The sequence below is a fragment of the Micromesistius poutassou genome (assembly GCF_964030765.1).
Source record: "Micromesistius poutassou genome assembly, chromosome: 1".
NCBI lineage: Eukaryota > Metazoa > Chordata > Actinopteri > Gadiformes > Gadidae > Micromesistius > Micromesistius poutassou.
In genome coordinates, this window is record NC_140271.1 from 11,079,304 (window position 1) to 11,102,695 (window position 23,392).

The 23,392-nt window shown below is 46.5% G+C and overlaps 2 protein-coding genes across 2 annotated transcripts; one reads left to right on the forward strand and one right to left on the reverse strand.

The window, feature by feature from the left end:
* Nucleotides 1-719: 719 nt before the first annotated feature.
* On the forward strand, nucleotides 720-12,501 carry psme3 (proteasome activator subunit 3). The gene is made up of 10 exons (XM_084463370.1): nucleotides 720-872; nucleotides 1,311-1,343; nucleotides 1,799-1,861; nucleotides 2,381-2,485; nucleotides 3,810-3,864; nucleotides 4,019-4,146; nucleotides 4,545-4,613; nucleotides 5,935-6,057; nucleotides 10,634-10,720; nucleotides 11,260-12,501. Exons 1-10 carry the CDS (start codon nucleotides 831-833, stop codon nucleotides 11,338-11,340), a joined length of 786 nt encoding a protein of 261 aa, XP_084319496.1. The 5' UTR covers nucleotides 720-830; the 3' UTR covers nucleotides 11,341-12,501.
* A 1,300-nt stretch (nucleotides 12,502-13,801) lies between these two features.
* Nucleotides 13,802-22,908, reverse strand: LOC311361914 (primary amine oxidase, liver isozyme-like). The gene is made up of 6 exons (XM_084481711.1): nucleotides 21,899-22,908; nucleotides 20,770-21,439; nucleotides 19,852-19,970; nucleotides 19,000-19,166; nucleotides 18,278-18,410; nucleotides 13,802-16,357 (listed from the first exon to the last, which is right to left on the reverse strand). Exons 1-6 carry the CDS (start codon nucleotides 22,799-22,801, stop codon nucleotides 16,076-16,078), a joined length of 2,274 nt encoding a protein of 757 aa, XP_084337837.1. The 5' UTR covers nucleotides 22,802-22,908; the 3' UTR covers nucleotides 13,802-16,075.
* Nucleotides 22,909-23,392: the final 484 nt, after the last annotated feature.

Consider the following 23,392-nt stretch of genomic DNA (forward strand, 5'->3'; position numbering starts at 1 on the left):
ATGACAGATATAGATATATATATATATATATATATATATATATATATATATATATATATATATATATATATATATATATATCCACGATATCTGACTGACTGATCGTATTACTTTCATACAAGTGCATCACAAACTGTCACATGAGCTGCAACTCCAACGCTGTACTGTTCGGAGCTGTAACTTCCGGGATCTACTGCGCGCCTCCGCGATGCGCTTGCGCGGTACAACAGAAGCTAATTGGCTCTCCCGGAGATGACGCGCTACAAAACAAGAGGAAAATTGGGCTGCGGAAATTGGTACATCTATTAGGTATGTCCGTGTAGAAACACTGATTCGAAATCTCACTTTTCTAGAGATGTGTCCTACATTAAAGATATGATTGTGAGAAAATCGGAATCATAAAGAATAATGCAGAATTGTAATGGCCGAAAGCCATTAAAGTATTACAAAAGAACGAAATAAACCGCCAAAAAAATGAACGGAGAAATGGCTTAAACGTCCCAGTGAGAACAACACTACTTTTTGTGCCGTGACATCTCAGATGTTTCGCATATGGAGTTTCCCTGATCTCATTTAAGAAGAGGTTGAACCTTAGGGGTCTGAGGTTTGAGACTAGAACGGTGCCCTCTCAACATCGGTCCGACCAGAAACACGTCGGTGCACATGTCAGACCCACGTGGTGTCGCTTTCCGTGTACGTCACGTCATAACTTTGGAAGCGGCGTCTCGCTTGAAAGCGGTGTGTGGCTCCAACAAAAGTATCCGTGGTCAGGATTTCACATACGCGCCGTTGTGTTCATCGGGTTGTTGACTTTTCTCTGGTCGTACGCGATGTCGTCCTCACTCAAGGTAGACAACGAGCTCAAGTCGAAGGTAAGGACCCGCACGTTGTGGATGTTAGACAGTCCTGTAACCGGACAGCGAAACCCATGGGTCTCGGCCTGGTCCACACAATCCACAGTCCAGGGCCACTAGGAGAGAGATAATGCTTAGCGAATGGTTATGCCTGATGATAGTAGTGCCATTCATGGTAGTTCTCGCTCTCAATTTATGTCCCATTGTTGTGGACCGTGGAGTCGCCTATTCTTCAGTATTCTGTCGAGGCCTTTACATGTGGACAAGTTGTATAAATGACTACGAACCTTATATTCCACGTCAGTGTAGTGAATTGGCACAGGTTCCCCCTGTGTAAAGTGTGATTTCACCATATTGAATGCTATTCTGATCTGTATATGTTTCCGCTCAGCGCCTATAAGTGTTTCAGTACCGTTGAACTTGTATTTTGTTTGCTCTTATTGTTGTTTTTTACAGGTGGATGCATTCCGAGAACAGATCACCAGCGAGGTATGCATGTTTTAACACATTCTTAAATAGTAATGCATACTTTCAGTCAGATCATGCATGATTTAAGTAATAAAATCTAGCAATTGGCTCAAGAAGGCAGGCAGGTACCGTTACAGAGATCAGGGGGGGGTGAAGATAAAACGGCATCCCAGGTAGCTGTTCTCTAGGGGCAGTAAGCTCATACTTGAATACCTTAAATTTAGCACAAGTATAGGTTGAAAGTGGGTTTGTTTTGTTTATTTGTTCATCCATTTTTTTAGGGACATTATACAAAGAGCATTAGTCACAATAAGAGGGAATTTAATGTTTTACTTTTATTTGTTTGGCCCATATTGGCATGATTAAGTGATTCTTAATGCTATAGTATACCTTCGGGGGTTGTCCTTCCATAAGCACAGAAGACATTGAGAAACTGTATCCAAAAATGTATACATTTATCCTTCTACTCTTACCAGGCAGAGCACCTGGTCGCTAGCTTCTTCCCGTTGAAGCTTCTGGAATTAGACAGTTTTTTAAAGGTAAGTCCTCTTTCAGTTGAGAGAAAGACGCCACTGAAGGACTCGGTTGAGTCAAAACAAATGTTGGTTCTTTTTTTTGTTCTAAGGTTCCTGCTGGTTTTTTGTTTATTATTATTAATAATATTCATATTGAACTTGTCATGTGTCCCAGTTAGTAGACACTGCTTCCTCAAATCCCAAGCAATAAACACGACGAGAGAGAGAGAGAGAGAGAGAGAGAGAGAGAGAGAGAGAGAGAGAGAGAGAGAGAGAGAGAGAGAGAGAGAGAGAGAGAGAGAGAGAGAGAGAGAGAGAGAGAGAGAGAGAGAGAGAGAGAGAGAGAGAGAGAGAGAGAGAGAGAGAGAGAGAGAGAGACGCTTTAAAGGCAGATGTGAGAGCCTGCAGATTTACTATTATAATGTGTTCTATTTGTTTTGTTTTTATATATATAATTATTTGTACCTTTTTATTTTAGGCATGCCTGACGCTTGGTCGGCGTACTGTCGGTGGGTGACTCGATGCTTGTGCTCCTTCTCCTAGGAGCCCATACTGAACGTCGAGGACCTGAAGGAAATCCACTCTGAGATCGTCGTCAGGGTGCCAGATCCTATCCTCTTCACAAACAGCAACCACGGCCTTGACCCGGTACGTCAACATCTGATTAAACCAATACGTTTGGTTATTTGTATACGCTATAGCCTACTTATTAGCTCTGCTTGCCTGTTAGCGATGCTAGCTATTCTTATTATTATGAATGGATGGTGTTCTAGTTGTATTGGCCCGGGGTCATTGTGGGGGACAGAAGGCTAGGAAGGATGCACCCGTTGTGTCCTTCAAATTTGTCAAAATGAAGGCAAAATGTGTGCTGCAGCTCTCGTTTGCATACGGAGGATACCTCACACCAGGACAGCTTTTGATTAAGTAGCAGCAGAGAAATGAAGCCTACAACAGCTGGGGCTGAGGCTTTAGGGTCGGGTTAGCTCAGGAGGCAGAGCTGGTTGCCTTGTATCCCGGAAGGTCGCTAGTTCGATCCCCGGCTCCTCCTAGCTGAGTGGCGAGGTGTCCCTGAGCAAGACACCTCACCTGGACTGCTCCTGACGAGCTGTTGCCTCGCGTGGTTGACTCTGCTGTCGGTGTTTGTGGTTGTGTGTGAACCAAAGTCGCTTTGGATAAAAGCGTCTGCTAAATGCCCTAAATGTAAATGCTTTGGGACACATATATATATCCTTTTCACAGTGGTGCCATTGTAGGACAAACACAGGTGTCGCTTGTTACACTAACTATGGATCTGTTCCTTGTATGTACCAGGGCATGAATAGTATTCTCAACTAATGAAGAGAATGACTACCCACCCGTGCTCTGGTACATGGAAGGTGCAGACTCTTAAGGTGGTTTTATACTCGTCGGAGACCCTGTGTGAGACCCTCTCCGTAGCTCAACGCACGCATCCAATATTTTTTAACTATCCGTCGACGCAACAGAGACGGACGGTGGCGGCAAGGGCTGTTTTTGGTCCTCTTACAAAATAATTTCCGGAATCACTTTTCACGGTTTGACTTTGCACCTTTATTTGCGCTGCACCTTGTTTACTTTGCACATCAAGGACCAATTAAACACCAAATAAGATTTGAAAAGCTTTGGAAGTTTATTTTCAACACTATTTACATGGTTAGTAGTCAACATATAAGGTAGATCGGGCGGCAAATTGCATTGCGTATCCAACATCTCGACGGAGAACTGCGAATGCTGGAGGGGTCTCTGTAGTCACAGAGTCGGATTACGGAGTCGGGAGTAGTATACTTTGGCCTTTAACGGGACATGTTTGTCTTGCTTGCATCAAGCTGAAGTAGGAATGTTGCGTGTGTAATGTGAATGTATTGTATATGCAGTACAATAGGAAAGCCCCACGTTCAGCCATAAACAAGTCAACCAAACCGTGTACTAAAACATCTGTGTTTGGCCATTCCAGCAAAATGCCAAGAAGAGGAAATTAGAGGACGGCGCCGCTGATGAGAACTGTCGGGGTAAAGACCTTTTTTTCTTTTTACTGTTTTAAATGATTTGATGGTCATCTTGAAAAAGACAAATTGTACTGCAAAGCCTTTCAAGTCGTTCCAGTTGTTCGGGGTTACCAAGGGTCCACTAAGAGAGCCCTTGTGGGTGCCTTCTGGGTTTCAGACGCCAAAGGAGAGGCCAAGGTGCTGGTGGTGGCACCAGAGCACATGATGCGCTGCAACCGGCGGCTGGTGGACCTGATCGAGCGCGTCAAGCCAGAGATCCGGACACTCATTGAGAAGTGCAACACGGTGAGGCTCTCCGGGCTTTTGTACTTAGAGTTGGTACGATACTGATAGCAGTATCGGAAACTCCTCCGATCCTGCCTAAAATGCGGTATCGGCGAGTACTCGAGTCTATGCGCCCTTAACCATTAGATGTCTACCATTTAAGAAATGGCAAGAGTTTGCTTTTTACATTTACATGTAAACAAATTGCAGTTTCTGTGTTGGTTGATTTGCAAGTTAAGTCAACCTAGACAAACTAACAAGCTATGGCCCATTTGGTGTCAACCAATAACAAACGTCAAATGCGTTAACTGTGATGCACCGGAGCTGCTGCTGTGGTTGTCAAGTCGGTTAGCTGTCACTCACTCACACTCACCCACACTCACCCACACACTTCTATCTCTGCCTCTTGTTATTATCAGGTGAAGATGTGGGTCCAGCTTCTCATCCCCAGAATAGAAGATGGAAATAACTTTGGAGTCTCCATACAGGTCAGACGTGGTGCTGTTCAATGTTTAAACACAGGAGGGCGACCTTTGCATGGGTTTTAAACAGTTTTCATTATTTTTTTTCTTCTCATATGCTCTATTCAAAACAGTTGAACATGCATTTTCTTATAATTACATAATGCAACTTTAAAACTGCACTGCACTAACGTCGTTAGACCAGTCCAATTCAAAACCCTTCTCCTCCACTGCAATACAGACACTAAAGAGGTCCTTTTACATCAGACGCATAGAAGATATATGTGATGTGATATGATATATATGATGTGAAAAAAAAACAACACAACTTTTAGAGTTAAAACTATTTACAAATGTACAGCGTTTTCCAATAGATCAGGCCGGTGAAAAACATGGATGGATTAATAAACTAGTATAGCTTAGTTAAAACAAGTTTATAATCTGGCTTTTACCAAATGATCCTACGTATAGAGGAATCAATTATGGCTTTTCACTTTGTGTAAAATAATGTAGCAAATAGAAGTTGGATTATGTGGGTTGGGGGCTCATTCTTTAATGCATTCATGTTTTGGAAACAGTAATTTTTGAATCCCTGTTTGAAAAATTAAGGTAGGTTATGACTTTTTTTGGAGAAAGTTTCGATCCAAAAGGGAACTGTTGTGATCCAACTGATCACCATTATGTTACCAAAGCAACCTTTATTCATGTAACGCATCGTCGATTGGCAGCGCCGACTGCTATTGAGATTAATGATCAACACGTATAATAGGTGAGAGATTATGTCTGTGAATGTAGTTCACCACTATGGATGCAATAAGTACTGTGAATAATCATAAATGGGCTGTAAGTCATTTGCCATTTCCTACAACATGTACAGTGTCCACGGTGACAAAGATATCTGATAGTTATTGGTCTAACCAATTTAACAGATATATATATATATATATATATATATATATATATAATATAGTAAATCACGCTCTTCAACAAAATGGAAATCTCGTCTTATGTGTTCAGTCGCATTCAGCTCTGTGATTTGTAATAATTTATTGACGTGGGAAAAAAATCGTGAGGAACAATCGCATTCAGTGGGACAGTCGGACAACACTAATGACACAGTCGTCCACCCAGATCCTGTCACCATCACCATATGCATCCATGGACTGATCCATATCTATGCCCTGAGCTATGTCTTCTTCTACTGCTCTATGTCTGAGTGGAGCCAGGACAGAGAGACGGTTAGATTTCCCACGCCGGTATGCTTGGGGGCGGGGGGGGGGGCTAAGAATACCACTGAGGGTCCTCGGGGTTAAGGCCGCTGTTTGTGTTTGTGTCTCTGTGCGTGCAGGAGGAAACGGTAGCGGAGCTGAGGACAGTGGAGGGCGAGGCGGCGTCCTACCTCGACCAGATCTCTAGATATTACATCACTAGGGCTAAGCTGGTCTCCAAGGTCGCCAAGTATCCCCACGTGGTGAGTGGTTGTGTGTGTGTGTGTTGGGGGGGATTGTGTGTTTTCTTTGGTTTGTGTGTGTGTGTTGTTTTTTTATGTGTGCGGTGCATGGCATATACACTCAATGTTTGTAATTGGTTCAAACTATGGCAAATATGGTTGTTGGTTTGTCCAGTACGGCTTAACTTGCCAATCAATATCAACCAATCACAAACCGGGATCAATTAACGTGTAAAAGGTAAAAAACACTTGAAATTAGGTCGGTGGACATTTAGGGGCCATCCACACGGAGACGCTTTTTGGTTTAAACGCAGATGTTTTGCATCGTTTTGGCCGATCGTCCCAACGAATCCTGTAAACGCATTGCTTGCAAACAAACTTTTCTGAAACCTGGGCGGTATTCCATCAAAGTCGCTAACGAAAGCGGCGATTAGTTGATTAAGCCTGGTTAGAACTAGCGCCAACTTCCACTTGAGGCTAAAGCCGTTCCATCAACGCAGTTCAGCCGCGCCTTGCTCAGGTTAGTTCAAACCAGGCTCACATTATCGTGGATTACGCGCGTTCACGAGATATGTAACCAGCCCATAACCGTGAATGTCGAATCATGGATCAAATGTCCGAAAAGGACAGAGCGGGATCTTTTCCAGCGGCGAACAGAAGCTGCTTGTGGAGGTCTATGAGGAGTACACGCATATAATAACTCAAAAAGGGAACACCGTAACCATTAATAGAAACAGGGAGGCTGCCTGGCACAAAAATCGGCGATCTGATCAGTCTCGAGTTAACGTGTCAGACTTGCACCTGGTCGTCCGGGGTTCTATCCCCACGCAAGTAATAGTAATATAGGAAGGATTACTAGAGAAATCAAGTAACTTTTCATGCCATTTATTTTCCATTTCTTTGAATATTCTTAATTAGGGAATTAATAAAATTAATAAAGGGAATTACAAAATGAAGCCAACGCCAAGAATACTACGCATTAGTCTAGACGCGAACTCGGGTCGCACGTATCACAAGGCAAGTGCTAGACCATTCACCCAGCCGCTGATTACTGATGACGCGATAATACATAGATTTGTGTAAAAATGTGTTGAATAAATAGCCACAGTAATAATAGATAGCAATTCATTGAATTATTTCATTTGCGTCATTTAATCTTAGACCCTTAGTGAAAATATACGCTGTTTGTACTTCATATATGTACATTTATGACAAAATTGTGAGGACTAGGCTTGGCGGAACCTTCTGATGGTACAATTGTTGCTGACAGATGGATTTCTCTGAAACACCGCTCAAGTTAGCCTGACAGTTAACCTGCTCCCGACCAGGTTAGTTTGGTCGGATAAATTGCCATGGTTACTTAGCGGAAATTCCCTTAAGTGACGTTCATGGAACGCAACTCTAGCTGAAAGAAGCCCGGCTTTATGTTTAGCTTGATGGTTGTTTGGTCGGATAAGTTGCCATGGTTACTTAGCGGAGATTCCCTTAAGCCACATTGATGGAACGCAACTCTAGCTGAAAGAAGCCAGGCTAAGCAAAATAAGCCCGGCTTTGGGTTTAGCTTGGTTGATGGAATACCCCCCTGGTCCCAGGGTGAATAAATTCATAAACAAAGCCCTTGAGTGTTCATTTGGACGGCCAATACGCATACTTGCGTTTCAATGATGTCATCGCCACACCAATGGCAACAATGGCAGACTACATGCTCGTGTTCCTGCTGGAGAAGATATTGTGCCTAGGGTTACTATCGCAAAATATTATATATATACGTATATATATATATATATATCGTGGTAGTGTGTGGTCTTAGTGGTAGTGTGTGGTGTTAGTGTTAGTGGGTCGACGAGTCGACGGGTGAACGAGTGAACGTTGGCGAGATATGCTGCCACTGCTCGCCGATAACTTTTAACCTATCTTTTGCAACTTTTAAACTTGTAAGCCCTTCTACTGTTGGACTGTGCAACTGTTCTCAACTCAAGTGAGAGACTGATCCTTCATCTCTCCGCACCATCGACGATTCACTTGACATCTCTGTGCATCTGCGTGATTTGGCTAACATTAGCCCACTGCCTCGGCTTGAGCCCTTCGCCTGGTTTGCTCACCTGACGGCCTAAGTCACCTGGGCCCTCGTCTACAATGTGGGCTGGTCGGCTTTCTATCTGGATCGCCCTCGTCTGTTCTCTCCTGCTGCTCCTCCATCAACCCGTGACAGGACTCCTCCAGTACTCAGCTGCTGAACTCCATCGGCTCCATCCTCACCTGCTCAAGCCTCCGCCGGCAATTCTCCTTCATCCGGACATCGCCTTTACCGTCCTCGAGTGCCCAGAGAGGCGCCTTTAAATAAAATGTATTATTATTATATATATATATATATATAATATTCTATTCTATTCTTCGCTACAGGAGCCATCGTCATGTTCTTCTCATTCAGTTTATTTTCTTCTACTGTATTTGTATACAGCGCTCAAGCTTTATGCGCCTCTTCCTCTCCGTTTCCAGTGAATTTCTAAAACTGAAACAGCACCACCTATACGCCTGGAATATGAAGTAGCGTGTTGAGTCGTATTGAGATGGATCCGTTTGGACGCAAATGTTCTTGATACGATGCCAGGGAAAACGGGGAAAAAAAATATCATTTTGGTACGTGTGTACTTGGCCTTAGCCTATGCCTATTAACTATCACTTGAGAAGGTGTGTGTGTGTGTGTGTGTGTGTGTGTGTGTGTGTGTGTGTGTGTGTGTGTGTGTGTGTGTGTGTGTGTGTGTGTGTGTGTGTGTGTGTGTGTGTGTGTGTGTGTGTGTAACGCAAGTGTTATACATTTGGATAACCGTTCCGCTGTTGGTGTTATGGCGCATAACGCACAACACAATAAGGCAAGCTTGCGTAAAGCTTGCATTTGGTGAAAAGACTAGAATGTGTTGGGTTCTCTGACGTCTCTGGTAGCTACTTCCACAACGAGACTCGTAGTGGGGGTTATCTCAGCCATGGTTGAGAAGGAATTGGGGGAAAGGAACTTTGGCTTTGACTCCCTGAAGTCCATGAACCGCGACATGGAGGAGAAAGGGATTGTTGCCCACGATTGTCTCCATCCGTTGTCCGCTGCCGTGAGGCACTACCACCGCGAGGCAGCTACCGAGGCGTTGGTGCCTCGGCAGCAGGCAGCCGGGCTCCGGCGGGAGACAATCGCGGTCAACCATCACGGTCAACCATCGCGGGCAACAATCCGTTTCTCCTCCATGAGGAGAAACGAGATTCATAATATCGTCTGGAGGCACACACAGCTTTTGGCCTTGATAATATACATTATATGATATAGATATCTATGTATAATATGATATTATTTAGATATAGAGCTCCAGGACTCCCGCCGGAGCACCCGGAGTGTTCTAGAATATTTACAGAACACGGCCAAAAGCTGTGTGCGCCTCGCCATTGCGTTACATCCGTTGTAAACACGAGCACATGGTACCGTGGCTGCAAGCTGCTCAGGGCCACACCCCCACCCTCCACCTTGACCCGCCTCTAAAAAACGTCACGTTTGTGGAAAGCTCATTGTGGGACTGGCTCGTAGTGGCTGTAATTTTGCACCATGGCTGAATTTTTCGGACGTATTCAAGTACTGTATTAGGGGCCCACTAACAGCATTCATAAAGTAGCATGCCATGGGATCTTTAACAATCTAAGTTCATGGTGTGCCTGTAGGTGCACTTCAATAATTATTCTATGCTGTGCGTGTCGGACTGGCTGTTCTAATACATGGTGTGCTAGAGAAGCAGCTTACTGCAGACCTGGTGTTGCATTATTTTGATCGGTGTAAACAAGAGCATGAAAGACCGAAACTGCTCTGACTATCTCAAAATCTGCAAAACACATCCTGTGTGGTAAAAAAACAGGATATACAGATGTGACTACGAATGGAGTCAGTTGTTATACTGGCCGTCGAGGTGGACACCTGAGACTTGGGAAGCAACTGCCGAGCGTTGGCCCTATGTAATGAGTGTTGGCATGCAGCCTTGTCGTGTTTTCGAGGTACCACGTTTGGGAACTCTCACCTCGGACTGACCCCGCCCACCCCCTCCATCTCTGCCTCTTTTCTCATGACCTTTTGTCTGTTGTTGTCCTTCTCCTTTCCTCCCCCTCCCACTTATCTGCAGCCTTCCCTTTCCTATGCTTTCCACCCATCTGTCTGTCCTGCCTGCCGTATCTTGCGTGTGCTTTTATCGGGCCTGAAAAGTCGAACCCCGACAAAATTCTGTCGGATCCACGACTCCATAGCTTATCCCCGTATCAGCCCAAACTGTCATCGTCCGAGGCCAGCAGCCCGGACAAGTTGCTTACAGTTTACACAAGACGACAACAAAGAACAGATAATCCTCATTGTTAATAAAACCCTGGAGACCGGGGGAAATATGTGGGGAACAAAAAGTGACCCGGCCCGAAGCGGCAGGGGTCCCAGCAGAACAGTTTCTCGTACCCCATCACAATGTGCTGACCAGTATTATTGTGTTGGAAATCGGTCGAAAATGTTGATTCCTAATGAAAATTAGACTTGTAACGTGGAATCAAATAAAGTGGATAAACTGTGCTCCGTCTGCAGGAGGACTACCGGATCACTGTGTCGGAGATCGACGAGAAGGAGTACATCAGCCTGAGGCTCATCGTGTCCGAGCTCAGGAATCAATACGTGAGTGTTGGGCACCGGGCGGGGCGGAGGTGGGCGGGGGACGACAACCTGAGCTTTAGCCTCAGGGGCCGGAGCCTCTGGGGACCAACATAGTCGCCAGGTGCCCTGGTGCGAGACCCGCGCAGGCCTGCATTAGACACCGGACAGGTGCCCTGCATCTGAACAGACCTTCAGTCTGTCCTTTGCTGGGAAGCGATTGATTTCCATTTATGGGCGTTGCCTTACGTCTACCAAAAAACTCCCCAACAACTGATTGACGCTTTTGCCGTCTTCACTCTTGCTGAATCCTATTGGAGGTAAAGCAAAAACGTACCCACTTTTTTTTTGGTCTTAAATTATCCTGAACGTACTATTCTATGCCATTTTGTAGCTGTTACTAAAGGAGACGGTAATTTTGAGAAACAAGTAAAATTAAAAAAAAAAATTGCCAGTGTCCCAAAGAACGTTGAACGTTCCACTTTTTTTTTTTTTTTTTTTTTCCTCAAACATTCATATGAATACAAATATGCTGAAATGTTCCTGTTTTCTTTCCTCCTCAGGTGACCCTGCATGACATGATCCTGAAGAACTTTGAGAAGATCAAGAAACCCAGGAACAGCAACGCTGAATCTCTTTATTGATGGCCTCTGTTACACCCCCCCCCCCCCCCCCCCACACACACACACACACACACACACACACACACCCACACACTCAGGTCTTGCTGTCTGGGAGAGTGGGCATGTGCTTGATTGAATGCTTGAGTTAAAGTAAAAAGGTTTCATAAACACAGTACGACCACGGGCCCTAACCCACGACTCACCTCATTCCCCCCCTGCTCTGTGCACCCCTCCCCCGGGCACACATTATGTGTATTAGTGTAATTTTCTAACCCGCGCCTTCCTTTGGGCCTCTGGATTCATTGGAATTTCCTGTCTGCTATCGAGTGCACTCAAAACAAGGTGCATCCACCAGCGTACTGTTTTGAAGTGGCCACACATTCTTTCCCTTACTCGGCTTCAGCTCCCACTCTGGGGGGGGGGGGGGTGGGGGTGGGGGAGCGCTGACTAGCTTTAAACACACACATGCACACAAACACAGTCTTTGCTGTACAACAGTATAGCGAAAAGAAATGCAGCAAATGGTTGCCTTTTTTTTGTGTAGCTTTCTTCTTTTCTTTCCTCTTTTTAGCTGATGCCTAGGAGATGCACGAGGGTTAGGGGTTAACTTTGGACTACGTACCAGCAGTTTGAGATCCCGGAGCTGGCTGTGACGCGATTGGTCCCCGGTCGTCATGTGAACCATTATCTCTGTGTATATCTCACACAGCCTCCCCCCGCTTTCTCTCCCTCTCTTGCTCTCGCTCTTGCTCACTCTCTCTCTCCCCTTCCTTCCCCCCTCTCTCCAGCAGGCCTGGTTCGGGAGAACGCCAAACACATTACTGAGTGCGGGGGGCAATGATGGATGGTACCGAAAACTGCCTTTTTTTTTTTTTTACCCCCTCGATTTTATTCAGAAAAGCAGATTTCTGTGGATTTTCCGGTACTTTTTAGTTTTTGTAGGCTTTCAAGTGTATTCCGAGGCATGTGTGTGTCTGTGTGTAGTCTGCTTCCCCTCCCCCCCCTCCTGAACGCTTGTGTGTGACGCGCCGGTCAACGTGAGGGCCGTCACACCGAGGCTTCTGAGCCGTGTGTCTCCTTGTGTTTTTTTTTTTCATTTTTTTGTATTATTTCAGTGGAGAAACTTAATGTCGCCATCGTTGGAGTGCACCTTTGTCGTGTGCTACTTTTAAATAAACTCAAATCAACTCCCGTTGTGTCGTGATGTGACCTCTGCTTGAATCTGCGGCCTCTGTGGTTTCCCACGTTTTATTTTGCACTCGACATGCGCCGTCCTTTTGAGAGAGCAGGTGTGTTTGTGTCCTTCACCGGTCATGCCCTCACACCAAAGGTCATCTGTTTTGTATTCCTCGTTGTATACCACCAGGTGTGAAAATTTGCCTTTTCCTGTGTTTTTAATGACATCACAAGTGGGCGTGTCTCCCTAGATGTATGATGGATAGATCAGTGTACCAGCCTACCCAGTGGACTGTAGCTGAACTCAGTGTAGCCAGATTGGATGAGGGACCAAATGCATTTTCTTACAATTAGAAAAGATTAAATATACTTGAAAGCAGCTTTAGAGAAGATTTAAGTGCTAGAATTGTGTCATTTGTTAGATTTGTTAATACCCCAGCCATCTGTCAGCTTTTACCGGGAGAAATGCTCTGTGGGAATAGATGTTCTGCTTCACCGTGGGCCTTCCTCTGTATGAGACTATTTTGACTTTAGACCACTCCTGGCTCAATTCCGACCAATCTTCCCTGATTGGTTTGGGAAGTCGATCTCGCCTGTCAATCACATGCCTCAGAGTGTGCGCTCATATTGCCAACACACACGACAACATGATGGTGGAGAAAATGGAAGGGGCCATGTTTTGAGGTTTGTTTATTTTCCAAATCCTAATTCTTAACCGATTCTAGAGCATCTTTAAGACCTGGTGGCCAACAAATGTGTTGAACATTCTGAGGTCTGGGACCTTTTACTCTATAAAGTCCTCACATAAGTAAACGTTCACAACCAGTTTGGTATTGAATGGATGGTCTTCTGACGAGTGCTTTGGTGTTAGTCATGTTTCTCGTTATTTTGTCCTCCCACTTTGACCTGACATTTTCTCATGAATCTTATTTTAAGACACCGTCAACCACTTCTGACCCCCTCCCACCCAGAGCCCCTCCAGATGGGACAGTGTGGTGTTTTGGTTCCCCTTAATGCACGTCTTGCTCTGCAGAGGAAGTTGCAGCCTAAAATGTTTGCGGCCTGTTAAGTAGGCTACTCCCCTCAAAGGAATTGCATAAGTCAGGATTACTTTCTTTGTTGTTGACATGAATGCATCTGGAACATGTAGGCCTACAAGTCTCAACATTTGAACCAGTTAATTTATTTGTGTAGAGTTCGCTAGGTCCTGCAAAAACAATGTTTGCTCAGCTTGCGTTTGAGTCAGATGCCTAATGACCATCTCTCTCTTGGGCTTTGAATATAAAACAAACGCCACACAGCGTACTGCTGATCTACCAAATTTAATTGTACTGTGCAAAGGGCAGCGTGGAGTGCTAGGATACATCAACAGGTCTACACAGCCGTGAGTTGGATGAATGTCTTTCTGAAAATGTAGTTGTTAGTGCTTGGTCATCTTGTTACAGACGGTCATTACATAGAAGTGATCACATTTAATCCAGCCAGTAGGATCCTATGTAGTAGGATATAGTATGTATGTACTTTACAGTAGAAGTACAAATATGGATCGCTCCCTCTCATAACTCTGTCCAGAGAATGACCATGAAAGCAAACAATAAAAAGAGACATTTAGCAAAGTTAGAAAATTTACAATATTCACAAGGATATGCAGTTCCAAAGATTGATCATATTGGTCTGGCAAACTTTGGTACTTTTAAGTGATGTATAAACATTAAAAGTTGTACAACTGTTACACCCCATTCTAAAATGTTAGAATATTTACCATCAATTGTTTGTATGAAAAAGCCACTGAATTGTCTATATATGTTATTGCATATCAAAAACCAAAAGCAAAATGTATGTCAAATGAATTTTCTTAAATCAACATTTTCCCTCAAACAAAGTGTGATTTATTGCACTCTGCGTTTTCACTTTCACAACTGTGAAAACGGGGAAAAAAGTTTCACATCTGATAAATTGTACTCCAGACACTCGAGTCAAGTCACAGGTCTGGAAGTACTGGAGTACAATTTATCAGTTCTCTTTTTCCAACACAACTCAACATCAAGCCTCATCTCTCATTAACAGCATTTTCTAAGTTTAGGAGCTAAAGGTGACATATACCACCAGGTGTGAGTGTGATTAGCCGTTACAAGCCGTTTTGAAAATCTGCGGCTTGTAACGGCTAATCACACTCACACCTGGTGGTATAATATGTCACCTTTAACAGATGACTGGGTATCTAATGTCGCTTTTCCACCGACAGTATCAGCTCGACTCGACTCAACTCGTCTCGACTCGACTCGGTTCCAGGCGCATTTCCATCTAAAAAAGTACCTCTTCAATGTGGGCGGGTCGTAGAAAAGAACCTCTCCACCATGGGCGGGTCGTCATTAGGTTTTAATCATGGGAGACGCGATTCCCGGGAAATCTGAATCTGATCAAGACTATTTCCTGATTCCCGGGAAAGGTTATGATGGGAAATAAAATAAAATAAAAAGCGCAATGACTGTGCGTCTATTGTTGTCATACGGTAACGTTGATGGAGGCGAAACTCGAGCCCTGGGAAAGGAACGACACTAAAATGAAACAGCAAAACGCTGATCCTCGGGAGCGGGTCCGTGGACTCCAGCCACGCCGGGCACACACAACCACGCGCAGCCTAACTCTAGCCCCGGGAAAGGAGCGACACACACGGCGAAACGCTGATCAGTGTCCCCCTCGGGAGCGGGTTCGTGGACTCCAACCACGCCGGACACAACTTAACTTTGATTGATTATTCCCATTTACAGCTGCTGGCCAATCAGTTACCAGCAGCCTGTTTACATCACACAAAAGTACCTACTCCGCTCGCTTGGAACCTCGACGTAGGTAGTACTAAAAAAAGTACCCGGTACTAGGTACCGGGTACTTTTTTTGCCAATGGAAACGCAAAAAAGTCGAGTCGAGTCGAGCTGGTACTGTCGGTGGAAAAGCGGCATTAGTAGCCCATCTAGACCACGGGACCACCTTTTTGGATCCAAATGCTCGCTTGATGCTGGAAGTGAATGCAGTCAGTCCCCGTTTGGAACCAAGATGTCCACATTGCCATTGCCATCAGCGGCCGCAGCGATGCCCGTGGTGGCAGAAGGAATGGGTAAAAGCTCAGATGGCTCAGTGCATGTGTGGAACAACATTTACTTTTATAGCAGATGCTGCTGTCCTCAGTGGCTTAGTTACGAGTGAGGCTGAGCACAGTCTCATACAATCACAATGGGGGTTACTACAAAAGGTGATACTCGAGTATGTATAAAAAAAAAAAATGGACGGAATATGAATATGATTCAGGACCTTGTCCGATTGCTGGTAAGCAGAGCATTTTCTGGTGTTCGGTTAAAGGTGACATATTATACCACCAGGTGTGAGTGTGATTCGCCGTTACACGCCGTTTTGAAAATCGGCCTCTTCTGACATCACAAGTGGGCGTGTCCACCTGGTGGTACAATATGTCACCTTTAAGACGTGCTCTTTTTTTTTCATAGGAAAATGTCCAGATGTATACAAAAGTACACCTGCAAATTCCGATTCCAAACCTTTTCCCCCCGATCAGGTTGGACCCAAACTAGTCAAACTTCAGGACTCCTTCGAAGCCGTTGTAGGTGAAGGGTTCCCTGACGGGGCTGCAGGTCTCCTGTGCCAGGCAGGCCATCCGGTTGGTGTCGCAGCTCTGCTCCGAGCCGCGCTTGATGTACACGGCGTCGGGCGACTCGCTGGACGGGTCCACGTCAAAGTAGTTGTGGGGCCGCAGGATGACCCCGCCGCCGTTGCCCACTGTCACCGTGTTGGGGACGTCCTCGGCGTGGGGGATGTGGAGGAACCCGGTGGTGACCCAGGCCACGAGGTCCTACATCAGGGGACAGGGTGGAGTGTTTTTTTTTTTTAACAAACCTTCAGGTCAGTCGATTACCCTGGAAATCCAGAGTTCTCGTGAGAGCACAATTTGAATTTGCTCAGCGAGTCACTCTGGGAACGAGCAATTGACTCACTCCCCGATTCTCCTGGATCCGAACATTAACCAATCACATCGGTGTATCTGATATAGGCGGTGCCAAAAGCGTTGCTGTTTTACCGACCGGATACGACAAGAGTCTTATCTATTGGTTAGCTCCGCTGGTCGAGATACGTCACCCCTTGTATTCTTCTGATTGGTCGTAGTGTTACCCGATTGTGTGCAGAGATATTTTCAAATGCATGCTTGGTGCCGCCCCTCAATGGGCCATTTTCATTACTCGGTGCCAGACCCTGCAGCTTTCTAGATGTGGGTCTGGATTTCCAGGCTATCGGTCGACAACAGTGTGAGTCACAGTTCAGTTGTGCTTGCTCTATTTGGGGGTGAATACTTAAGCAATAGATCACGACAGGCTGTGGAATGTGCTCATTATACTACAGTTAAGGGGCATTGTTTGTCCTGTCCCGAGGGACGGCGACCCCCTTAACTGTGGTATAATGAGAACATTTCACAGCCTGTTTTTGCTTTTATAAAATGGTTACGTAAGTATGGCGAAATGAAAGCCATAGACAGCCACAATTTTGAAAAAACAAGAAAGCCGGAAAAGCATTTTTTTAACGAATACAAAAAAGTAGTCCCTCCTGGCTACCTGCAAAGTGCGTGGCAGTTGCTATGCAACACAATGTAGCGTCGTTCAGAGAGAAGGCTAGGCTAGAGACGGTAGCTTGGTTCGCTGGCAATTTAGCCTACTATCAAGTTCACTCACCGTGTGCCTATTGCTTTACAACATTTCCACCCTCTCCAGCAATCAACATATTTTTCGGCTTCAGTGAACTATGCTTTTATATATAAATAAACAACAGTTCAAGTTAGGTGCAGCGTGATATGGAACTCTGCAAACTGATTGGGCGTCATAGCAGTTATGTATACGCTCATTATATTAACAGTTAGGAACCAATCAGATTGCTTGATTTAAGCCACCTGTTTAATAAACTGGAAGTGAACTCCTACACCACCGCGGCGTCCATTGAATGCCGCGCACAACGGTTGCACCATAGTGCAGCTGAGCATGGTGTCACCGCAGCCATAAGGGGAGTGTTTCCTTGGTGGTTGGAGGAGTTACTAGGTGGTGCTCAGTTTCGCTCTGAGACATTGAGCAATGATGGGAGTTATGACAGTGTTGGGAATTCTAACAGGGGTGGGAGTTACAACAGCTTTTGAAATTATAGCCGTGTTTTTGAGTCATAACAGGGGTGGGAGTTGTAACCAGGGTGGGAGTTAATATAACAGGGGTTCAGGGTCATAACAAGGGTGGGAGTTATAACAGGGTGGGAGTCATAACAGGGATAACAGTGTTGGGAGTCATAGCAGTGTTAGGGGATGTAACAGTGATGGAAGCTATTAGCCTGGCTATTGCCAGACCAAGTGTTACACCAGCCAATAGAGCGCCAGGGAGAAAAGCCAGCTTGGTGATTGGCTCCTGCAAAAGCGTATCGGAGGCAGAAAGAAATGTATTGCTGAACCGCCGGCAGAACGGGTTGGGGGTATCCAGTCTAGGAAGCTATTACAGTGTCAGGGGCTTAAAATAGTTCATTCTCACCAGTGTCGTGAAAATGAACAGGGTTGCGAGTCGTGTTCTCTTGTAGAAGAATCACACAACCATTGAAGGAATGAGTCCCACTGGGGCCACTCAAACGTGTTTCCCACCAGCTGAGGAATGCATAGCTTAGCATTGTGTAACAGCAGCCATACATCAGAGTCCTCCCATGCGCTGCTCAGCGCAGATGGCCGCTCCCAGTCTCACGGCGTGTATACCTCGTTGTCGATGCTCTCGTCGTCCGCAATGTACTTGCTGAAGTCCACCGCTGGGCTCCAGATGTCGTTCTGACTGTACAGACTGCTGCTGGTCTGCTCTCCGTCTTTGTGCTTGGTGATGGCCACCTTGTATCTAGAGAGAAAGGGTTTCGATTAAGATGGTAAATGGTCTGCATTTATATAGCACTTTTCTTACCAACCGTTTTCTAACTCAAAGCGCTTTACAATATCGCCTAACATTCACCCATTCATGCACACATTCACACACCAACGGCGGTGGTCAGCCACGCAAGGTGACAGCCAGCTCGCCGGGAGCCGTCAGGGTGAGGCGTCTCGCTCAGGGACACCTCGACGCTCAGCTAGGAGGAGCCGGGGATCGAACTAGCAACCTTCCGGTTACCAGCCAACCCGCTCTACCTCCTGAGCCATTTGCCGCCCCATTATGAGCAGGGATCGGAACGCTAAGCAGAGACTGGTCTCTCAGGACTTTGGTCAAATGCTCCTCCTGCCTTTGGCGACCCGTGTACTTCCGGGTTACCAGATTCCGAGGAACAGCATCCAGAAACACAGAACGGGATCTGAGGCGTTTTCGACCAATCACATGGTGTTAAATGAGAACACGTTCTCCACCAAACACGACAGAGGAACGCGATTTGAACGCGGTAGCTTGAATATCATCGACAAGTTCACGGGTTAGAGGAAAAACCCGTTAAAAGACGCACCTCGACCACGACATGGACTTCTCCTCCGGCTGGCTCTCTGGGAGGGGGTCCCCGGCGAAGGAAATGACCTGCAGCCGGTAGGAGCGCTCGTGGCCCCAGCGGTTGAGCTCCTTGCTGGCCACGTGGAGGTAGCGCGGCGTCTTGGTGCCGTAGCGCAGCGCTGCCTCCTGCACGGTCAAAAGCAAACGGTGAAGCGAACAGCCAGGTGGGCGGGGCCAAACAGGGGCTGTTAAAGCTGCATAGGTACGACTCAAGAGATGCAGAGAGAGAGTAAAAATGAGTTTGTACAATACTAATGTAATGTAGCGAAACGATGATACTAATTGTCTATTCAATAGCATGAAATACATGTTATATTTGACAGGATTTCAAACTAAACAACCAAAAACAACCGTAGTCCATCAGTGACATGTGTTGCATTCCGTACACTTGTTATTGACAGGCACAGTGGAATCCCTGAACCAATCGGAGAAGGGAGGCCCTGATTGGTCAGAAATGACCTGGGAGGGATCTCGTTCTATGAGGTCAACTACGCAGTCCACTAGAAGCAGATGTTCTTCTCACTGCACATTTCACTCACTTACAGCTGATGAAAGGCTATTGCCTTTGGGACAAATCTCAAATAGTCGCTCTTAAATCTTACCTACAGCACCTTTAAAGATGTACATTTTGGAAGTCATGTTGAAATCTTCCTTTGAGAGCCAAAATGTTATTCTATCTTTGGGGTGAGTCGATGGCGTCACTCGCCATATATATACACACACCTTAAAGAAGGCCAATCACTAACAGCCGTCCAATGGCAAAAGCCCTGCATTTTAGACACAAGATGGATTCAGAAGGAGAGAGAGGGACCTTCTCCGTTTTGGCTTGTTCCTCCACCAGTTGAGGCACCATGGCGTGGTGGTTCGGGTCCCAAGGCATTGACACCTCGGCATACTTCATGTCTTTGGTCAGGAACACGTTGTTCACTCCTGTGGAGAACATGGCAACATTTTTACGGTCACATTATAGCCGTTCATTTTCAACATGATTTACCATCACAACCATAGATATTATTTATATATATTACAGATATTACAGAGAGAAACAGGTGTACAAGTTTCTAATAAGAGAATAGGCAGAGGCCAATGTTATAGACTGATGCGTTGGATCATGGAAACATGTAATGGAGAACTATGTTAGATACACAGTACATTTAAATGCATCATGGATCTTTGTTTCATTGGTTTTGTGGGTCACATCCCATTACTAATAGCCCAGAAGTTTGTACAATACTAATGTCATGTAGTCAACTGTAGTAAAGCAATAATACTAATTGTGTATTCAATACCATGAAATTCATGTAATCAAACAACAAACATGTATTATTGTAATGTTATATTTGATATATAACATATTGTTGCACTTATAGCTGTATGTATGGTTGTATTGATATAGTTCGATAGCCTGCTAGTTCGTCTTCTTTGAGAGGGAGAATACTAAAAGATGATGTTGTGCTTTGGTATGACTGACGATATACGGTTCTCACATCGCATAAACCCTGAGCATACGCGACTGCAGTGAGCAAATAAATTGGTCATTCTATTGGGATTCCTCTAGCGGTCCCTTGCCATGTTTGTATTGATTGATTTATTGATTGAATTATGTACAGATATGTACATCCATCGACAATGTTACTTTTTTGGCAACTGAACATATGTGGTTGCAAATACACCAACTGTTCAATGAATCTAGAGAGCAATGTAGACCTAACTATACCTCAGCACTCACCCAACACATCCAAGTCCACTTTGAAGTTGACAAAGTGGGTGTGAATGTTCCCCAGGACCTTGTCCGCCACCTGGTGGCCGTATTTCTTACTGCCCTTCACCAGGTAGGACGTGGACATGTAGCCGGTGGCGTGCACCTTGGCCTCCACCGCGCCGTTCTGGTAGAACACGAAGTCCCACATGTAGTCGTAGTTGCCGATGGCCGTGATGGTCCTGAACACCAGGGCGCTGTTCACCACCCCGCCGTAGCTGTTGCTGAAGAAGTCGGAGAAGTGCCTGCGCAGGGGCTGCCCCGTGTTATGCTCAAACACGCAGATGGAGTTCAGGTAGCGCACGGGTGCCGACACGTCGATGTAGCGATGCGTGGTGACATAGGTGGCGTCGTAGGGGCAGTCGACCCCGCGGGTCAGCTCGTGGGCGAAGCGGCCCACACCGATGCTGGAGTCCAGGAACTTGGTGAGCGCCATTCCCGGCGTGACGGAGCCGTACACCGACATGGCCTCCTGCACGCTCAGCTCGTACACGATCCGCTCGCCCCTGAAGCGCACGTCGAACACGCGCATACCCGTGAGGGAGCTCAGGCCGAAGGCGAAGCTCCAGTCCAGGTAGAGGACGTGGTTGTTCTCCACGCTGAAGCGCTTCCCCTCCGGGTAGTACTGCAGGGGCGGCACCTGTGTGGTGGATAAACCCGCGTGTAAGGCTTAATAAGAGACAACAACAAAATAAGAGAGTTCGGGAAGTCTGAAGTATGAAAGATAAAATACTTTATTATTCGTTTGTTGGCCAAAGAACCAAAGAGTCACTCCCCGCCGCTATGCCCCAATCCGCCCCGTACATCATCCATGCGTCATTGCCTCATCCCATGCACTTTTCCCTTGTGCGGAGATTTGCTGCGCTATTGACCAGTTTTTGAAGCAAAGCACGTTTAACAGGTCAAGCTTGGGGTCGCTCCAGAGGCCGCCTGAAACCTTCACCTGGCTCAGGAGCCATGATAACTTACGGCAGTTTAGGGAGTGGAGAGTGGTACCATGTTCACTCAGGTTTCTCCACACGTATTAGATTCATGTAGCCTATAGGCAAGATCATAAGTACATATTATCATTAAATGTAAGAGTAAATTTCTCCCATACCTGCAGGGGTCGGACCTTGGGCTTCAGGGAGCCGTAATCGGGGGTTTCCTTGTAAACGATTTTGCTCACGTTGCCCAGCTCGTATTGCGCTCGGAGGTCCTCCACCGTGTCGAAGTACTGACCGTTATAGAGCACGCGTTCCACGGCCCACTCGGACTCGTTCAGGCTCTGGTGGTTGACCTGGACCTCCAGCCCCACCGGGTGGATGTACATGCCGCTCATGTCCCTGAAGAAGGATATCCAGGTGATCCTGTCCCCGGATTTGACCCCCCGGGGCATCTGCTCGAACGCATTGATATTCTTGTCATGGTCCACGTCGAAGCTCTCCTTCAGAAGTTTAGGGAGTTTGGCGAAAACCTGCGCCTTGGTAAAGCTAAAGATCAACGCGTACTCCCCGATGGTGACCGTGCGCGCGTTGATATGCAGCGTCTTGTTGTACCTCTCGTGCGTGACGTCCCTGAATTCTGTGGGGTTGGGGAGGGGGCCCACCACGTACTCTTTGATGTGACCGCTCGCGCCGCAGAACACCACGGCCGTCGCCTCCCGCGCGGGCTTGCCACTCTTCCCTTCCAGGTAGCCCAGCGCGTCTTTCTTCTTGGGTAGCAACAGCTCTATGAGGAACAGAAAGTTCTGCGACGGTTTGGCCAATGCGTCGTTGGTTAAGTCCAGAATCTTCTGTCCGAGCATGAAGTCCCGCACCTGCGTGTACTCCTCGCGGGTCAGGTCGGCGAACACCAGGCTGCGCGCGTCGTGCTTCCCTTTGGGTGGGAAGCGAGGCGTGACGGCGCATCTGGGCGCCTGTTCGGAGCGCATGTAGAGGAGGACGATGTTCATCGTGAAGGAGACGAGGAGGACGATGACCGTAGTCCATTTGAGACACGAATACATCCTGTTCGCTACCATTTTACTTTACAGCGGCAGTGAGGGCGAGAAAAAAAGGCAAGCGAGGGGGGCTTGAGCGACCGCCGAAGAAGAGCCCCTTGACGCAAGTAGCGGCTACAAAAAGTGTGCCTGGAGAAGAACCCACCCACCCCTGAACGACTCCCCCATTCCCCACCCCAAACAAAACGCAACTACTGTCCCCTCCCCCGTTTTAAAGAGCCTCTTGGCACGCTCGTAGGTTTCGTGGAATCGGGGATTACGCAGGGAACTGACGTGTATCAACGCATGCACTACATCACGCAGGGCCCACCCGTCCCATACACATGAGACACACCTGGCACGTTGCCCATATCTTACCTTCGAAGTTCGTGGTGGTTATCCTGATGCCAGTCCGATCCACCAGGCAGAAAGTTAGTTCCCCGGCCATCTCGACCGGGATATGAGAGGCGTTCTGGTGCCATGGTTCCTCTTGCCCTGAGAATGACCCCCTCTGATTTATAGTGGAGAGCGGGCGCCATATACAACTGCAGATGCATGCGCCAGGCTCTCTCTCTCTCTCTCTCTCTCTCTCTCTCTCTCTCTCTCTCTCTCTCTCTCTCTCTCTCTCTCTCT